Source organism: Mus caroli, chromosome 5 (genome assembly GCF_900094665.2).
Source record: "Mus caroli chromosome 5, CAROLI_EIJ_v1.1, whole genome shotgun sequence".
Lineage (NCBI taxonomy): Eukaryota > Metazoa > Chordata > Mammalia > Rodentia > Muridae > Mus > Mus caroli.
In genome coordinates, this window is record NC_034574.1 from 58,958,087 (window position 1) to 58,973,708 (window position 15,622).

Sequence of the window (15,622 nt, forward strand, 5' to 3'; positions counted from 1 at the left end):
TTTAAGAAGCTAAACAGTTTTCTATAAACATACATGTAAAGACTGATTGAGAATTACCCAAATAACTGAAAGATACAAATTAGCTACTGAATTTCTAACATATAAGAGGACAGTCATCTAAACAAGAGAAGAAACAAACTTTCAAATATCTAATCATGAATGTGAAAGGGAGAAATTAAAGCACATTATTGGCTGTTGTAGTGAGAATTTTGGTTTTTTAAAAAACCCAGTTATATTATGTGAATATGTTTTATTTTAATCTCAGGTGAGGGATAAGAACCTGCTTCACAGCAGGTGACTATGATTTGCCTTGTGCACAAGGGACATGAGTTTTGCCGGCAGCAGCTGATAGTTTAATTCTGGGGACTGCGGAGAGGGTATAAATGGGAGAGCCCAAGAGCCTGTGGAGGCTGCTGCTCCCCCTGCTGCTGCTGATCCTGTTGGAGCAGTATGTCAAATGGTTGTGAGCAAAGAGACTAGAAGAAGAGAAATCCTGACAACAAAGCTGGACTTGCCCCCAAAGAACTCTACACCCCTAATCAGCAGACAGCAGTCTAAAGAGGTCTTCACTTCTTTTCCCCTCTAACCTTCTTCCTCTCTTACCTAGCGTTGGGGGTTAGAAGGGATTAGAGTGGAGTAAGGGTTGGAAGGGAGGTAGAAGTATAAGAACCCAATAAAGTAGAGCAAAAAACATGCCAACGGGTTATGCTTCAAATAAGAATAATATTTCTGAAAACCTTAATTCTCATTAAAGTAAAACAATTTAGACACCCCGTATAATTCACTATAGAGAAATTTATAAAGGACTCACTACGTGGAAGAAATTTTAAAGTCCCAATCTGATTTCTATTTAAAAATTATGTTTTTCCTCCCTGAGTTTAGTGATAGATATTACTTTAAGGTATTTATGTTAATTTTAATCATGGGGTCTTTAAAAAGACTAGAGACAGTTTTAAATATACACAAATGGGGCTAGAGAGACAGCTCAACAGTCAAGAGCACTGGCTGATCCTCCAGCAGGCTCAGGACCCAAATGGCAGCTCTGTAACTCCAGTCTCGGGAGGTATGATACCCTATTCTGACTGCTATGGATACCAGATACACACATGGTACACAGAAATATTTAGTCAAAAATAACTATACATATAAAACAAATTGAAAGAATAAATGTATACACATGCCGGGCGGTGGTGGTGCACGCCTTTAATCCCAGCACTCGAGAGGCAGAGGCAGGCAGATTTCTGAGTTTGAGGCCAGCTTGGTCTACAAAGTGAGTTCCAGGACAGCCAGGGCTATACAGAGAAACCCTGTCTCAAAAAAACCAAAAAAAAAAAAAGTATACACATAAAGGATGAGATGATACCTATGAAGCATATCTGAAGGTAATTTCAAAACAGTAGTAGAATTCCAAAAATTTTTTTGCAAATACCAATAAAACCTTTAATACAATTCAGTATGAAAAAAGGGTATACATGTCAATTTATAGTCATGTGTATTATTAGCAAAAAGTTCAAACATGGAACTAGACATGAGATGTACACATGAGTATATCTGTAAAACAATTATTTGAAAGTTGTAAAATGATACATTTTTTACCATTATACTTCTTACAAAGATTTATGTTCAATTAATTTTTTTGTATTATAAGAAATAATTTATTAATTTATGCACATGCTTCTATATGTTGGGGGGTTTTCAAGACACTGTTTCTTTTTTCATCTCTAGCTGTCTCAGAAAAAGCTCTGTAGACCAGGATGGTCTTGAACTCAGAGATCCCACCTGCCTCTGCCTCCTGAATACTGGGAATAAAGGTGTTTACAACTATTCCATGTCCATGAAACACTGAAAGAGACACGATTTATAAGGCTGGGGAGAAAGCTCAGCACACAAAGTCACCTGTTCCCTCCTAACCTGATGAGCTTAGTGCTACCCTAAGACAGGGTAGAGCAGAACTGTTCTATACATGTAGTGTCAATTCTGCAATTTTTGTTTTCTTTAAAAAAAAAAAGCAGAGAAGTACTTTAAGACTCTATTTCCACCCTAACCCAGATATGGGAACACACTGCTGCTGTGGTTTTGCCAACTACAGATAGTTTCTGTGATTGTGACGTTTGGAATTTTGGAAACTTTGCAGAGGGTATATAAATTCTATATCGGGCATCAGTGGTTGTTGGTTGGTCCTTTAGGAAGGCTGGTTTTGGTTTGTTAGCCATGGTCAAAGAAAAAAACAAAAGGAAAGAAAGTAGATTCAGGAATTTTCTTATTCTCTCTCCTCTCTATCTTCCGCTCCTATCTAGTGAGAGTAGGTTAAAAAAAAAGGTGGGGGTGGGGGGAGCCGGGGTGGCACATGCCTTTAATCCCAGCACTTAGGAGGCAGAGGCAGGCGGATTTCTGAGTTCGAGGCCAGCCTGGTCTACAAAGTGGGTTCCAGGACAGCCAGGGCTACACAGAGAAACCCTGTCTGAAAAAAAAGGGGGGGGGGCACAACCACCTCAGAGAGTGGTGGGAAAAGAACAACCCACAAAACAAAGACCAGCTATACCTATCAGTTTATCCACTTACCCCTAGCTCCCCCCCAATACATGCTCTGTTAAATTATATATATTTATTAACATCTACTAAAGAAGAAACAGGTTTTCAGAAGAACAACCTAGAAGACACAAAGAGGAAAATGTATTCAGATAAGTAAGACACAGGCAAATCTCTGAGGCCAGCCTGTTAAGGCCCAGGTCATCCAGGGCTATCTATACTGAGACCTTTCTCAGAGGAGGGGCAAGAGGCATAGACAAAGTCAGAGTTTTGAGTGTTTGAAAAGTAACATGGCAAGCACAAATACAGGAGGAGAAGTGGGAACTGTTGTTAGATTTTAAGTCAAATCCATCACTTGTGCCAGTTTGAAGATATTTAAAATGTTACACTGTATTGCTCCCATTTTGGTCATATTCAAGTTCCATATTTTTCTGAATAAAACTGTTTAGGTAAGAAATATATCTGTGTGTGAATGATTCTAATGAATTCATATAATACCTCAAGAATCACAGCATTATGAAATGTATACAGAAATACATACATTGGCAATACATGCTTCAATAGTCTGGACTGTCCTTTTCAGTAGGACTTTTGCAAGGTCGAAGGACTGTTTATTTAAGTTCTGAAAAACAAAAACAGGCAAAACTTCAAATGAATTGGTGAATTGATGAGACAAAATCACTTGAACAGTAAGTATTCAAATCTACCAAAGTATGAAAGGAATTCCATTCATGGTTTTACATAGAAGGTGCCAAAGGAACTCAACAAATCAAATACTACATTACATTAGACAGGAGCCAGGAGTCCAACCTATATAAAACAGATGTCAAGGTTTTTGAGTCTGTACGTTAACCACCATAAACTTACAACACACGTTATTCTAAATACACACTCTCCTAAACCCAATCCATCATGCTCTAAGTATTTCATTGTTTTATCAATGTGTGCTTGAAGAAATGTACTGGAGATGCCACTCAGTGGTATAGTTGATCAATTATGTAACGTTTATGAGGCCCTAGATTCAAATTCCTGAACCATGAATAGGAAGAGGTTGGGAAAGCCTTTGACTTTAACTGTATTTTTATGACTGTCCCAAGTTCTTTTGAGACAGGGTCATCACTGGGTAGTACTGGCAGGCCTCATGGATCTGCCTGTTTCCCAGGGGACTGTAGGAGAGATGTGAGCCATCACAGACACATATTACTTGTTTCTGACATGAGAAATACCATGTTACCCTAAGTCCCAATGCACCATAACTTAACCAATTAAGACTAGAACAAAGATGGTACCCACTGCATTTATTTAAATTTTAAAAACTTATTGAGAAAACTGTTTTCAAGAATACCTGTTAACACCTATGCTAACATAGATTCTACTAAATCTATAAAATAGATTCAGTCTTATTCATCTTATACCTCTCAAAAAGAAGCTAGAAACACTACACTTTTGAGGCCAGTGGTGGAGAGCACTGGCTGCTTTTGCACTGAGTAGGACCTATATTCCGCAGCACTCACATAGTACCTCATAACTGTCTAACTCCACACCCTCTCCAGGCCCCCGTGGGCAATGCATATATACAGTTCACAGACATATATGTAAGTAAAACACCCACACACACTAAACAAACAAAGAGCTTTTAAATATTTTAATCAATGTGTCTTATAAAAATAATAGTTATAACACTAATGATGTGACTAATTCTAGGGACAGAATAGGAATTACAATATAAAATTGTAAATGGACAAAACCAGTAACTGATTTCTTTAGGTAAGCTGATCTTTAATACGGTGATTCTATACAGACCTTGTGTGCAGGGATGAGGTTGATAAGAATGGAATCCAATAATTCTTGAGTAACTCCATCACCTTCCATGATGATAGAACTCATCAAGTCTAACATGTGCATTTGCACTTTCGTATTGTGGCTGTTGCTAAAAAAAGAAGAAAAGATGAAGGCATATAAAAAAGACAAGCTCCCCAGGGTTTTTTCTTCCATGTACCTGTTTGTTTACTGGTAACAAAGTCTTGTTATATAACCCAGGCTAATCTCAAACTCATGTTGCACCCACTCATACCTCCTAAGTGCCAATCTAACTGTTAAAATGTCCAGTTTAAAGCACTAAGCTTGGAACCTGAAGGCACAGGCCGGTAATCTTAGCTACTCAGGAGACTGGGAAGAGAAAAATCATAGTTTAAGGACAGCTGAACTGATTAGGTAAGAGTCTCTCTAGGGTAGAGAATGAAGTTGGGAAATACAGTTCACTGGCAGAACACTTGCCTAGCACATATGAAGCCCAAACCTCAATCACAGTCCAACATAAACAATCTCAAGTGTAAAAAAGAGACTTACTGAAGGGATGGATCCCTGCTGACAAAGGCAGACATTTCAGCTGTCATATTTACCGTCCTCCCCCACTCCCAAAGGCACCTGAACCATGTTATTATACTCTACCAGAACAAACACCACCCTAATTTCTAATAAAGTATTCTCTACACCTCACTTATCTGTATATACTCACACACAATAAAAAAATAGAATGTATAGCCTACGGAATATAACCTATATTCTACAGTATAAATACAGAGGCTTAAAACAAAATTGAAAGACTGAATATCTAAAGGGTTTTAAATGTTCTTCCTGAAATTTAAAAAATAATACATAAATTAGACCCATCTAGCATCCAACAATGAAAACAGAAACTTGTATTAGTTGTGGGGAGTGGGAGGGTGAGATTGTCACACAGTTTCTATAACTCTTAGAAAGACAGTTCTTTCACATGTGCTCTCCAAATTATACATTTTACAAAATGTCCTCTGTGAAGGCCTACTAGGTGCACAATTCTCAATGCGTATGTATTGTGTGTGTGGCAGAGGAAATGAGTTGGAAGAATATAGGTATTTAGCTTGATACAAACAACACAAAACAAAAGTCTGAGTGCTTGGTTCTCAGATCCACATATCTGAAAAGAAAGAAACAGGTACAGGGAAACACATGAAAGAGACCTTAAGCGCTTGCTTCGGCAGCACAGAGAAGATTAGCATGGCCCCTGGGAAAGGATGACACACAAATTGGTGAAGCGTTCCATATTTAAAAAAAAGAAAGAAAGAAAGAAAGAAAGAAAAAGGAGAGAGAGACCTTAAAAAACTATTCCAGGCCAAGCCTGGTGATGCATGCCTTTAATTTTGTGCTTGGGAGGCAGAAGTAGGCTTCAAAGTATAGAGTAAATTTTGTGTGGATAAGGTTATAGAAAGAACAAAATCGCTGGGCAGAGGTGGCACACACCTATAATCCCAGCACTTGGGAAGCAGAAGCAGGAGGATTTCTGAGTTCGAATCCAGCCTGGTCTACAGAGTGAGTTCCAGAACAGCCAGGATTATACAGAAAAACCCTGTCTCAGCCCCTCCCCCCACAAAGAACAACAACAACAACAAAAAAATCAGTATTTTCAGATTGTTGAGGCTAGCAACAATAAATTTCAAAACGGAAGCCTATGAGATGGTGGTACAATACAAACAGTGGTTACAAATTGTTCATTTTAATTAATTTATTTTTGGTATTTATGTGTTGGTCTATGTGTACAGTCATGTGTACAAATATTCATTTGAGTACTATTTAGGGAGGGTCTCGTTACTCACCAAGTAGGCCGTTTGGCTAGAGAACCCCAAATTCTGTCTGTCTTTATTTGGCCAGCATTAAGATTACTAGCATGTGCTCCTGAGTGTAGCTTTTCTGTGGCCCAAACTCAGTTCTTCATACTTGTGAAGCAGCCGAGTGAGCTCCCCAACCACTGCTCCTGTATGCCACATGCTAATGATGCTCCATCCATGAAGACATGGAGGCTACCTGACCATCCTTTATTCTGGGTTTACCTATACATCTACAAAAGCACTCTTTCATAAATAAGCAACCCCACAGAACCACGTGCTGAAAAGTTTCTTTTGGATATAATTAATAAAATCATCTGCTTCTTCCTACATGTCTTAATTGTGGTGGAGAATTCAAAATTAATACAAGGCATTTGCATACAATATAATACTTTAAGACACATCTCATAGATGTCTGGTATAAACAATAAAACTACTAGATAGAAATCAGTTTGGCCTCTCCTAACCGCTAACTATAGTGATCTTCTACTAGTTTCTCTACTCTATGAGAAGCTGACTTAAGCGATATTTATGACTTTAAGGAGTCAGGGATATACAGTTCAATGGTAGAGCATTTGCCTAGTATCTAGCAACGATGAGTCCCTAGATTCCATCTCAACAGTTTCACAATACAATTATTACTTACTTACATACAAGTATACATTCATACATGCATACATACCTAATTCCAAAAGAGCAAACATTACCAATGTCAGCAAGTAAGTAGACTAGTCTGTTCTGCTCCACAGTCCTTCACTGTTTCAGGTCTTACGACTTTAACAACACTATTGCTTACACCAGTTGTTTCTCCCAAACAAGGGGCGAGATACCTCCTCCTGAGTGAGGGTTACAGAAGCCCTAGAGTCGTGTCTAACAACAGAGTATCTCCACTGCTCCTGACTGCCCACTATAACTACATGGTAAAACTCTACCACTGAATAGACCTAGGTTGAAGGGGGAGAAAATCCAAGTTGGATTTGATGTGAAAACTTCCCTCCTCCATAACTAGCTTTCATAGTGCAGACAAATGGGAGAGAAAAGTCACCAGTGTTATTATACAGTGGTGAATCCTAAAGGCTGCAATGGTGTCATAAAAATTATGAGGGTGGTCAACTGCTTTCTGGTTGGATCTGAGGCCTGTTCCAAAGAGAAAATACATATGCAGTATAATAAACCTGGTTTGCAGCACATGGCTCAGAAATTCATAACCCCTGAGGATGATAGGTGGTAAGAACCCATTCTTGTTGTTTTGCTAAACTGTGGCCTCAGACTTTATGTTTATACCCACAGATCAACGCTGCTTTAAACCTTGACCAGGGAAGTTTCTAAATTAGGCTCCAGTTACTGCAGACTCATAACCAGTCAAAGTCCTGACAATAAGTGATGGCTGCATGCCCAGTTCTAAGTGAAATATACCTGTAGCATCCACTGCCCTCCCAAACCAAGGCTTGAGGACCATCAAGGAAGAGGAATAGAACGCATGGGGGGGGGGGGGGGGGCGCACAGGGCAAGCACTGTGGATGCTATCTTCTGAACATGGAGCGCCCACCTGCTGATGAGCTATAGTTCGATGCTCTATGGTTACCTACACAAGATCAAGCCAACAGTAACATTCAGTATTCTAGCAGGAAGGACTACATACAGGACTCTGAATTGCTGGGGTGGGGGTGGAGGGTATGAAGAGGAAGGACATAAGGTGGGTATCCTGAGGGTAAAGATGGCCTGTGTGTGTGTGTATGTGAAATTGTTAAATTAAAATTAAAATTTAAAAAACCTCCAAGGACTCTAATTTAATTTATTTAATTCCTTTAATATTATTTAGCCTGAAATATACAAAAAAAACTCAGAAACCTCAAGCAATTGATCCATCCCATAAATTTAAAGAAGCAATGCAAAGGTGGGCCTGCTGGCTCAATCCAAACCATCCCATCACTCAGGAGGCTGGGAGGAGAGTGCTACCAATCCAAGGCCAGCCTAGCTACTTAAAGTTCCACTGCTCTTAGAGTTATAAAGTAGGCCCTACTTTATAATGAAATATAAAGGGAAATATTGAATATTTAACTGAAACAATGGCAAGGACAGCTCTCAAACGACAGGGTTTCTTTATTTACCCCTCTGCGATCAATTCTCTATAGATCTAGGGAGTTTTACATACTGAGTAATGACACATTAATACATACATTAAGACAACACAATTGTCTAGGGATACATTAAGAAAAAAAAAAATTAAGCTTAAAAAAACTTACTTGATTACCGAGAAGAGAGTTCTAAAAAGCTGAATAAAAATTTCATTGCAATCTTCCAACTCAAAGCAGATGTTATATGATTTAACCCAAGCTAAATTCTTAAATCAATAAATAAAAATAATTGGTTAATCACATATATGTAGAACTGTTAAACAAAAGCACACTGGTACAATTTAATTTTTACAACTAGAATTCTTTAAAGTCTACAAAGATTCAATGTATACAATTACAAGTCATTTTAATCTTTAAATACATGGCTGTGGCATCAACTTTCATGTTGAAAAGTACTAAATAGTTAGGAATATATATATATATAAACTTTGGGAGCAGTAAAATTTATTTATAAATTGGAAATGAAAATGTCAAATTATTTTTTCAGAAATTATACTTTTAACTTTTTAAGATAGGAGGAAACAGATTTTCCTTATGAAACATAGGACAGTTTATTAAATAAGTTATGTATAAAACAGTTTCACTTTACATTATAGTTATAAAAATGTATAACAACATGGAATTGTACTTATTAAATAAAGAATTTTTACCTCTAATAAATAAAAATATCTATTAAACTGTGGACTCTTTGTATCCTCCAAACCTTTTAATTGTCTGGTAATAAAGAGAAATATGTCCTGTTAAATAAAAAATGAAAAATATATTAACTTAGACATTATTACTTGTCATTCTTGTAATATCTACATCTACATAGAGGTATAGATATAAAAAGGTAATTATAAACTACAATAAAGAACGTTTTCCTTTATTTGAATGCTGTGGGACTGCCTATTCCATTATTTTAAATGTCTGAAAAAGATTAGCACAAACAAAATATCTGTTGCAAGGTAAAACTAAAGACTGCTACTTCTACCGCACACTTCAGAGCTTCTCATTTAAGAATACTATCTTACTACACTCTTGTCCATAACAGAGCTCTAGTCACTGTCTGTACTTTCATCATGGCAAGTTACTTTCTCCATTTGTAATGAATTTAATGAGTCTTTTCATTATTACACCTGACATGTAAGCAAGCAGCTTTCAGTCCATGGTTTTGAATTTATGTGTAACAACAAAGTTACTGAAGCACCCCAAGGCACTGACCTGACAGCTGATGACAGTGCTTTATTCCTTAATTTTTTAAAAGGTATTTTCAATGAAAATAGCATTAGCATGGTACAAAATGATTTGTTTTATTGTGATCCTCCTTACAGTAGAAACTGGTAATGCATTTTGTGGTTTTCCTTATATACTCATGATAAAGTTTATTCTATGAACTAGGCACAGTAAGAAACGAACAAAAGTAACCACAAATAAAACAATGTTATTAAGGTTATAAAAGGAGTTATCATTAAAGTAAGTATGACTTGAGTATAAACACTACAACACTACTCTAGCTGCTGAGGTATTCAAGGCAGCCACCATATGACTGACAAGCAGATGGCTATGTTTCAAGAGGAATAAAGCCTGACAGTCAACTTCATTATAGTCCTAAAAACACTATTAAACTGAAAATTTATGGAATGTTACTCCTGGACTTTCCCACTTAATATTCTGGAGCATGGCTGATCACAAGTGGTTGAAAGTATGTAAAGAGAAGCCAAACAGACAGAAGGGCAATACTGACTGTACTTAAAAGGAGAGAAGGCTCAACATTTGCTGTTCTTCCTAGAGAAGCTGAGTTTAATTCCCAGCACTGACATCTGATGGCTCACAACCACCTGCAACTCATTTCAGAATATCCAACACCCTGTTCTTATCTCTGCAGGAATCTATGTATGCAATGCACATCAACTCATGCAGGCACACACATATACATAAATAACAACTAAAAGTTTTAAAGTCATTCCAAGGTTTCCAATTTCCCTAATAATTACTGAAAAATAATATATAAAATCAGTTCAATAGCTTTAAAAATAATTTTAAGTTTTTTAAACAAAACAGAACCACCAAAATGAGCAGTTTTAGATATTTAATATTCAACATTTAATAACCTGTAAGGCAGACATTATATGAGTGGGCAATCCTAGAACATTACTGTTTTGCAAACTATCACTAAGCCATTCCTTATCCTTTATATCTATGCAACTGGGCTTCCTGATGGTCTATCAGGAGGGTTAAGTATGAACGAACAACCCTTTCAAAGCCTCATTCTGTACCAGTCATTTCTGTAGATAAATAATTAAAGGAAATCTATGAACAAAACCCATGTTCCTATGACAAAAATAAAAGTAAAGTTATTTTGTAAACATTCTATTTACCTTAAGTTTATCATGGGAAGTATATGGAGCTTCTGGGGCATAGATTCGAAATATATCAGCCAAACAACATGCTACGAGAAGGCGCACATCTTTATTAGGGTTCCTGAGAAAGAATTCAGATGCGAGATGCAAGGCTAGTGGGAGATACTGTTGCTTTTCATCTTCTGAATCCTGATCCATATCCATAAAAGTTTTCACTACCATCTGTAAGAAACATAATATCAACCTGTAATACTCAGTGATCAGCTAAGAGCCACCTCTTCTTCCTTTTGTTCTGTAATATGGGAAAAGGGAGCTGGAGTTGTGTAGGTTAGGGGTAGAGTACACAAAGTCTTAGGTTCACTCCCAGCCACCACAAACATGCACCCACTCACCCATCCACACACCCTGACAAAAGGAAGTATAGTCATAAAAAGCATGGTCACAAAGAAACCTACAAAAACCCAAGTATCAGCCTGTACATTACCCAAACACCTTGTCTGTATTTACACCAGATTTTCTTAAAAAGAACTTAGAAACCTGTACTACCGACTGTACTGAGCAGTTACTTCGATGGGCTCTTGCTAGGTTGCCCACATTCCTCTCGGCGTCTGTGGTTCTCCTGCAGTTGGAGCTGGAGGAGCATGTCCACAGGCTTAGCTCTCATTACTCATATGTAGCTTAACTACAAAGGGTTTGATCCCATACACTCAATCTCACACCTAGCATCTCTTATACCATTTTTACTTTATGATCAAAGTTGTGTTACACAGCTTCCTTAAACCTACTTCATTTTAAATTTTATTTGCCTTTGTATGATAAAAACCCATATTTAAATGTTTCATGTAATTGTATTTCTGATAGAAAATTTTGATTGTAAGTACCTTATGTTGAGTTTAAGGCCAACTTGAGCTACAGAGCTAGCTGCAAGCCAGTATGAGATACATAGCAAGACTCAATCTTGATTATTTCTACTTTTCAAAGCATACACATGAAAGGTATGTATTTTTCATCTATTGCTATCTAACAAACTCACCCTGAATGAAGCACCTTGAAACAATAATTATGCATTTATCATGTAGATAATATTGGGAACATGGCTTAAGCCAAGCCTGGAATTTCTCAAGAGGTTGCACTATGACAGAGATATTACCTGAAGCCTTGAATGAGTCTGCAGGGTATTTCAGTAGTAATTTATACTCATGGTGGCTCTCATTTGCACTACTGTGTGAAAAGGGTGAGGTTCTCTCCAGGGCCTCCCTAAGTAGCTACAAAATAAGCAAGTGCCATGACATCTGCAATGTCCCCATAGTTACTGAGTCCACACCTACTATGTGTTAGAAAGGACTTCACAAGGAATATAAGAAATATAAGAATATAAGAAAACAGATACCATTTGAGGCAACCTTGAAGACTACTATAATGTACTGGTTATATTTTATGTCAACTTGACACAAGCTAGGTTCATCAGGAAGAGCCTTATAATTTATTTTTAACTTTTAAATTTTATTTTTTTGTGTATTAGTGTTTGACCACATTGTGTCTTTGCTGCCCTTGGAGGCCAGAAGAGGACACTGGACCCCCAGAAGCTGCAGATACAGGTGACTGTGAGCTGTCACAGGGGAGCTGGAACTAACCTATGTCTTTTGCAAGAACAGCCAGTGTTCTTAACTGCTAAATTGTCTCTCCGACACAGGGTACACAATCTCAACTTTAAAATTTCTCCAGAGCTAGCGAGATGGCTCAGCGGGTAGAAGCACTTAGCTCCCAGCAACCACATGGTGGCTCACAACCACCCGTTGTGAGATCTGATGCCCTCTTCTGGCATGTCTGGAGACAGCTACAGTGTACTTATGTATAATAATAAATAAATCTTTAAATAAAAGTAAAAATGTCTCCAAAGGATTGGCCTATAATAAGCAAATCTGTACGGCATTTTCCTGATATGGAGATACCCAGTTCACTGAGGAGGGTGCCACCCCTGGGCAGGTAGTCCTGGACAGTATGAGAGAACAGGATGAGGGTTGGCTGCAGTCAAACTCCCTACATTTGCCTTCTCAAGAGGCCATGTGACAACTGAGTAAGGCAGGAATCAGCACCCCTCCATGATCTCCGCTTCAGTTCTTGCCCTGACATCCCTTTGATGATGGACTATGATATGGAACTGGGTGTAAGCTTCCTTCCCAAGTTGCTTCTGGTTTGGTGTGTCATCACAGCAATAGAAACCCTAAGACATAAACAATCCCTCCATCTTTAAATCTAATGTAGTTCTTTCTTTCCTACAATGGCTCTGGGTTTGCCCACATAACATATTTGACTAGAGAGACATTAGCTAGCTTGATGGAGCTGGTAAGTACCAGCGTACTGAGCTGCCCTGTTCCTTATGGAAACCCAACTTCCGTAATGTTATCAAGTATCTTTGCTAAATGGACAAGCCATATGTAGTACTTGGGAAAGAGACCTTGAAAAATCATTTACAGAAAAACAGGGTGAGCTAGATGCCCATCTAAAGTTAACCTTCAAGACAGCACTCTATTCTGTTCCTGTGGTTTATGTATCTGTACCATCGTTTTTATTTCTGTAGGGTTTTTTTCTTCCTTTCTTTTTTCCTAAGTGAATGGGTGTGCTGCACACAGAACAGAAAGGCTCAGCAAATTCTGAAGCAGCTGAAGAGATACCTGAAAGCCACAGTGCAGTGGTTCAAGTTCTGCATCATCATATTAGGCCTGGGTTCAATTTATTAACCTCCTTCCTATATAGCTTCCATTTTACTCTAAGAAATGATTATTATTATTCTAAGAAATCTTTGCCTAATCAAGTTGCAAAGATTTTCTTATAAGTTTCCTAATAAAGTTCTATAATTTTAGGCTAGACATTGATATCTACATTTCTCTTGGGGATAATTTTTTAAATTTTGCTGAAAGTTTTATGTCAAGCACCAAGGCAACATTGCTAAACACACCACCACAACCTCTACCAATAAACATATTTTTTTTCTCTCGAGTTGTTTTGGCTTGTTTTTTTGTTTTGCTTTGTTTTGTTTAAAAAGAGTGAGGGAAACATGGTATGTAGGACTATTTTTCTAGACTCTATTATATTCCTGTGGCTTATGTGTCTGTACCACAGTTCTGATTACTATAGATCTGGGGGTTTTACCCTTTTTTTTTTTTCATGTGTGTGGGTATGCTACACATAAATGTTTGGAAGTTTTCAATGAAGGTTGCACATGTATGTGAGTGCACATGTATGAAGATGTACATATATGTATTGGTCAAAGGTTGGCATTGAAAATCATTTGTGATAGATTTTCTACCGTATTGAGGCAGGGTCTTACTGATGTGGGTAGACTTGCTAGCCAGCTTGCTTTGGTGACACAGAGTCTCTGCCATCTGAGGTTAGAATTATATGCCAGCTGCAAAGATCACCTGACATTTACATGAGATCTGGGGATCCAAACTCCCCATCCTCACATTTGCCCAACGAGTGCTTTAATCACTGAGCCTTTTCCTAGCTCTGATTACTATAGTTTTACAATGAATTTTGAAAGCAGGTAGCATGTGAGTGCTCAGGAGGCGGAGGTAGAGGCAGGCAGATCTCTGAGTTGAAAGCCAGTTTGGCATACATTGAGGTACAGGGCAGCTAGGGCTACACAGAGAAATCCTATCTAGAAAGGAGAAGGGGGGTTGGAGAGGGAGGGGTGAGAGAAGGGGGGGAGGAGGAGGAAGAAGAAAATCTCAAGCAAGAAAGAAAATACAGTAAAAATCTAGATATAAAAGAAACACAGCTGGATGTGGTGGCCCATACCTTTAATCCCAGCACTTGGGAGGCAGTGGCAGGCAGAGTATGAGGTCTGCCTGGTCTTCAGAGCAAGTGACAACCAGGACTATGTAAAAAGATCCTGCAGAGGTATCTCTGTAAGTTCAAGGCTACCCTAGTCTACATCTACAAACCAAGGCTACACAGTAAGACTTTATCATGGAACAAATAAACAAATAAAAATCAACTCATTCATATGGTATACTCATATAAATGAATGCCAGCTGGCAATTAAAGGAATGATGGGGATAATTCCATGTATTAATCTTTAAAATATGATGCAATGACACCTGACACAGAGAACAGAAAAAGATTAAAAGAGAAGGGGATAAAACTCCTAGGTGTAACAGGTATTCACCATTATGACCGTAGTAGCGATGTTAAGAATGACCACAAACACACACACACAAACACTTCTGAATGAATATATCCAGCAAAGATTATCAAGTTGATGTCATGACATCAATTCTCTGACACCAAGTGACTATCCTACAACACTCAACAGTAACTTTCCAGAGTTGGTGTAGATCTCACAAGTTAAAAGGTAAACTTCTAGTGTTAAAGAGATGGCTCAGCTGTTAAGAGCAACGGACTGCACTTTCAGAGGTCCCAAATTCAATTTCTAGCAACCACATGGTAACTCACACCCATATGTAATGGGATTTGATTCCCTCTTCTGGTGTGCATGAAGCCAGAGCACACATATACATGAAATATGTAACTAAAGAAATACTTAAAGGTAAACTTCACCAGACTCCCCTTAGCCACTTCAGATGCCAGCCAAAAGTCTTGTAAGAACACAGGACTTCTGATAAACCAGCTACAAATCTAGGCTTTGCTACAACTCCTTCAGGTTCAATAATTTGCTAGAAGAATAAATAATATGTATATTTACAAGATATAACTCAGAAATATTCAAACTGAAGGGGCAGTGCACTTAAAACTGAAAATTACTTTTAAGAAAATATATAGGCCTGCATCTGTAATTTTAGCACCTGGGATTAGGAGATGTTCACTATAAGTTGAATGATAGCCTGATCTATGTAGTGAATTCCCAGTCAGACAACAAGGTTGTGTCTTAAAAGTGAGCAAAAGATCAAAAAACAAACAAACAAACAAAGCAAAAGAAACACTCTGGTAATAGGTGGCAGAATAC

The 15,622-nt window shown here is 37.9% G+C and overlaps 1 protein-coding gene and 1 pseudogene across 1 annotated transcript in view; one reads left to right on the top strand and one right to left on the bottom strand.

Annotated features, from left to right (window-relative positions):
• The window catches only part of Pds5a (PDS5 cohesin associated factor A), an 81,628-nt gene that overhangs the window by 43,734 nt on the left and 22,272 nt on the right, over nucleotides 1-15,622 (bottom strand). The window contains exons 3-7 of the mRNA XM_029477785.1: nucleotides 10,672-10,875; nucleotides 8,962-9,048; nucleotides 8,420-8,517; nucleotides 4,333-4,459; nucleotides 3,047-3,151 (exon numbers count right to left, since the gene is read on the bottom strand). Coding sequence (XP_029333645.1) covers nucleotides 3,047-3,151; nucleotides 4,333-4,459; nucleotides 8,420-8,517; nucleotides 8,962-9,048; nucleotides 10,672-10,875 — 621 coding nt within the window. The remainder of the gene's footprint in view (nucleotides 1-3,046; nucleotides 3,152-4,332; nucleotides 4,460-8,419; nucleotides 8,518-8,961; nucleotides 9,049-10,671; nucleotides 10,876-15,622) is intronic.
• Nucleotides 5,550-5,620, top strand: LOC115031153 (annotated as a pseudogene).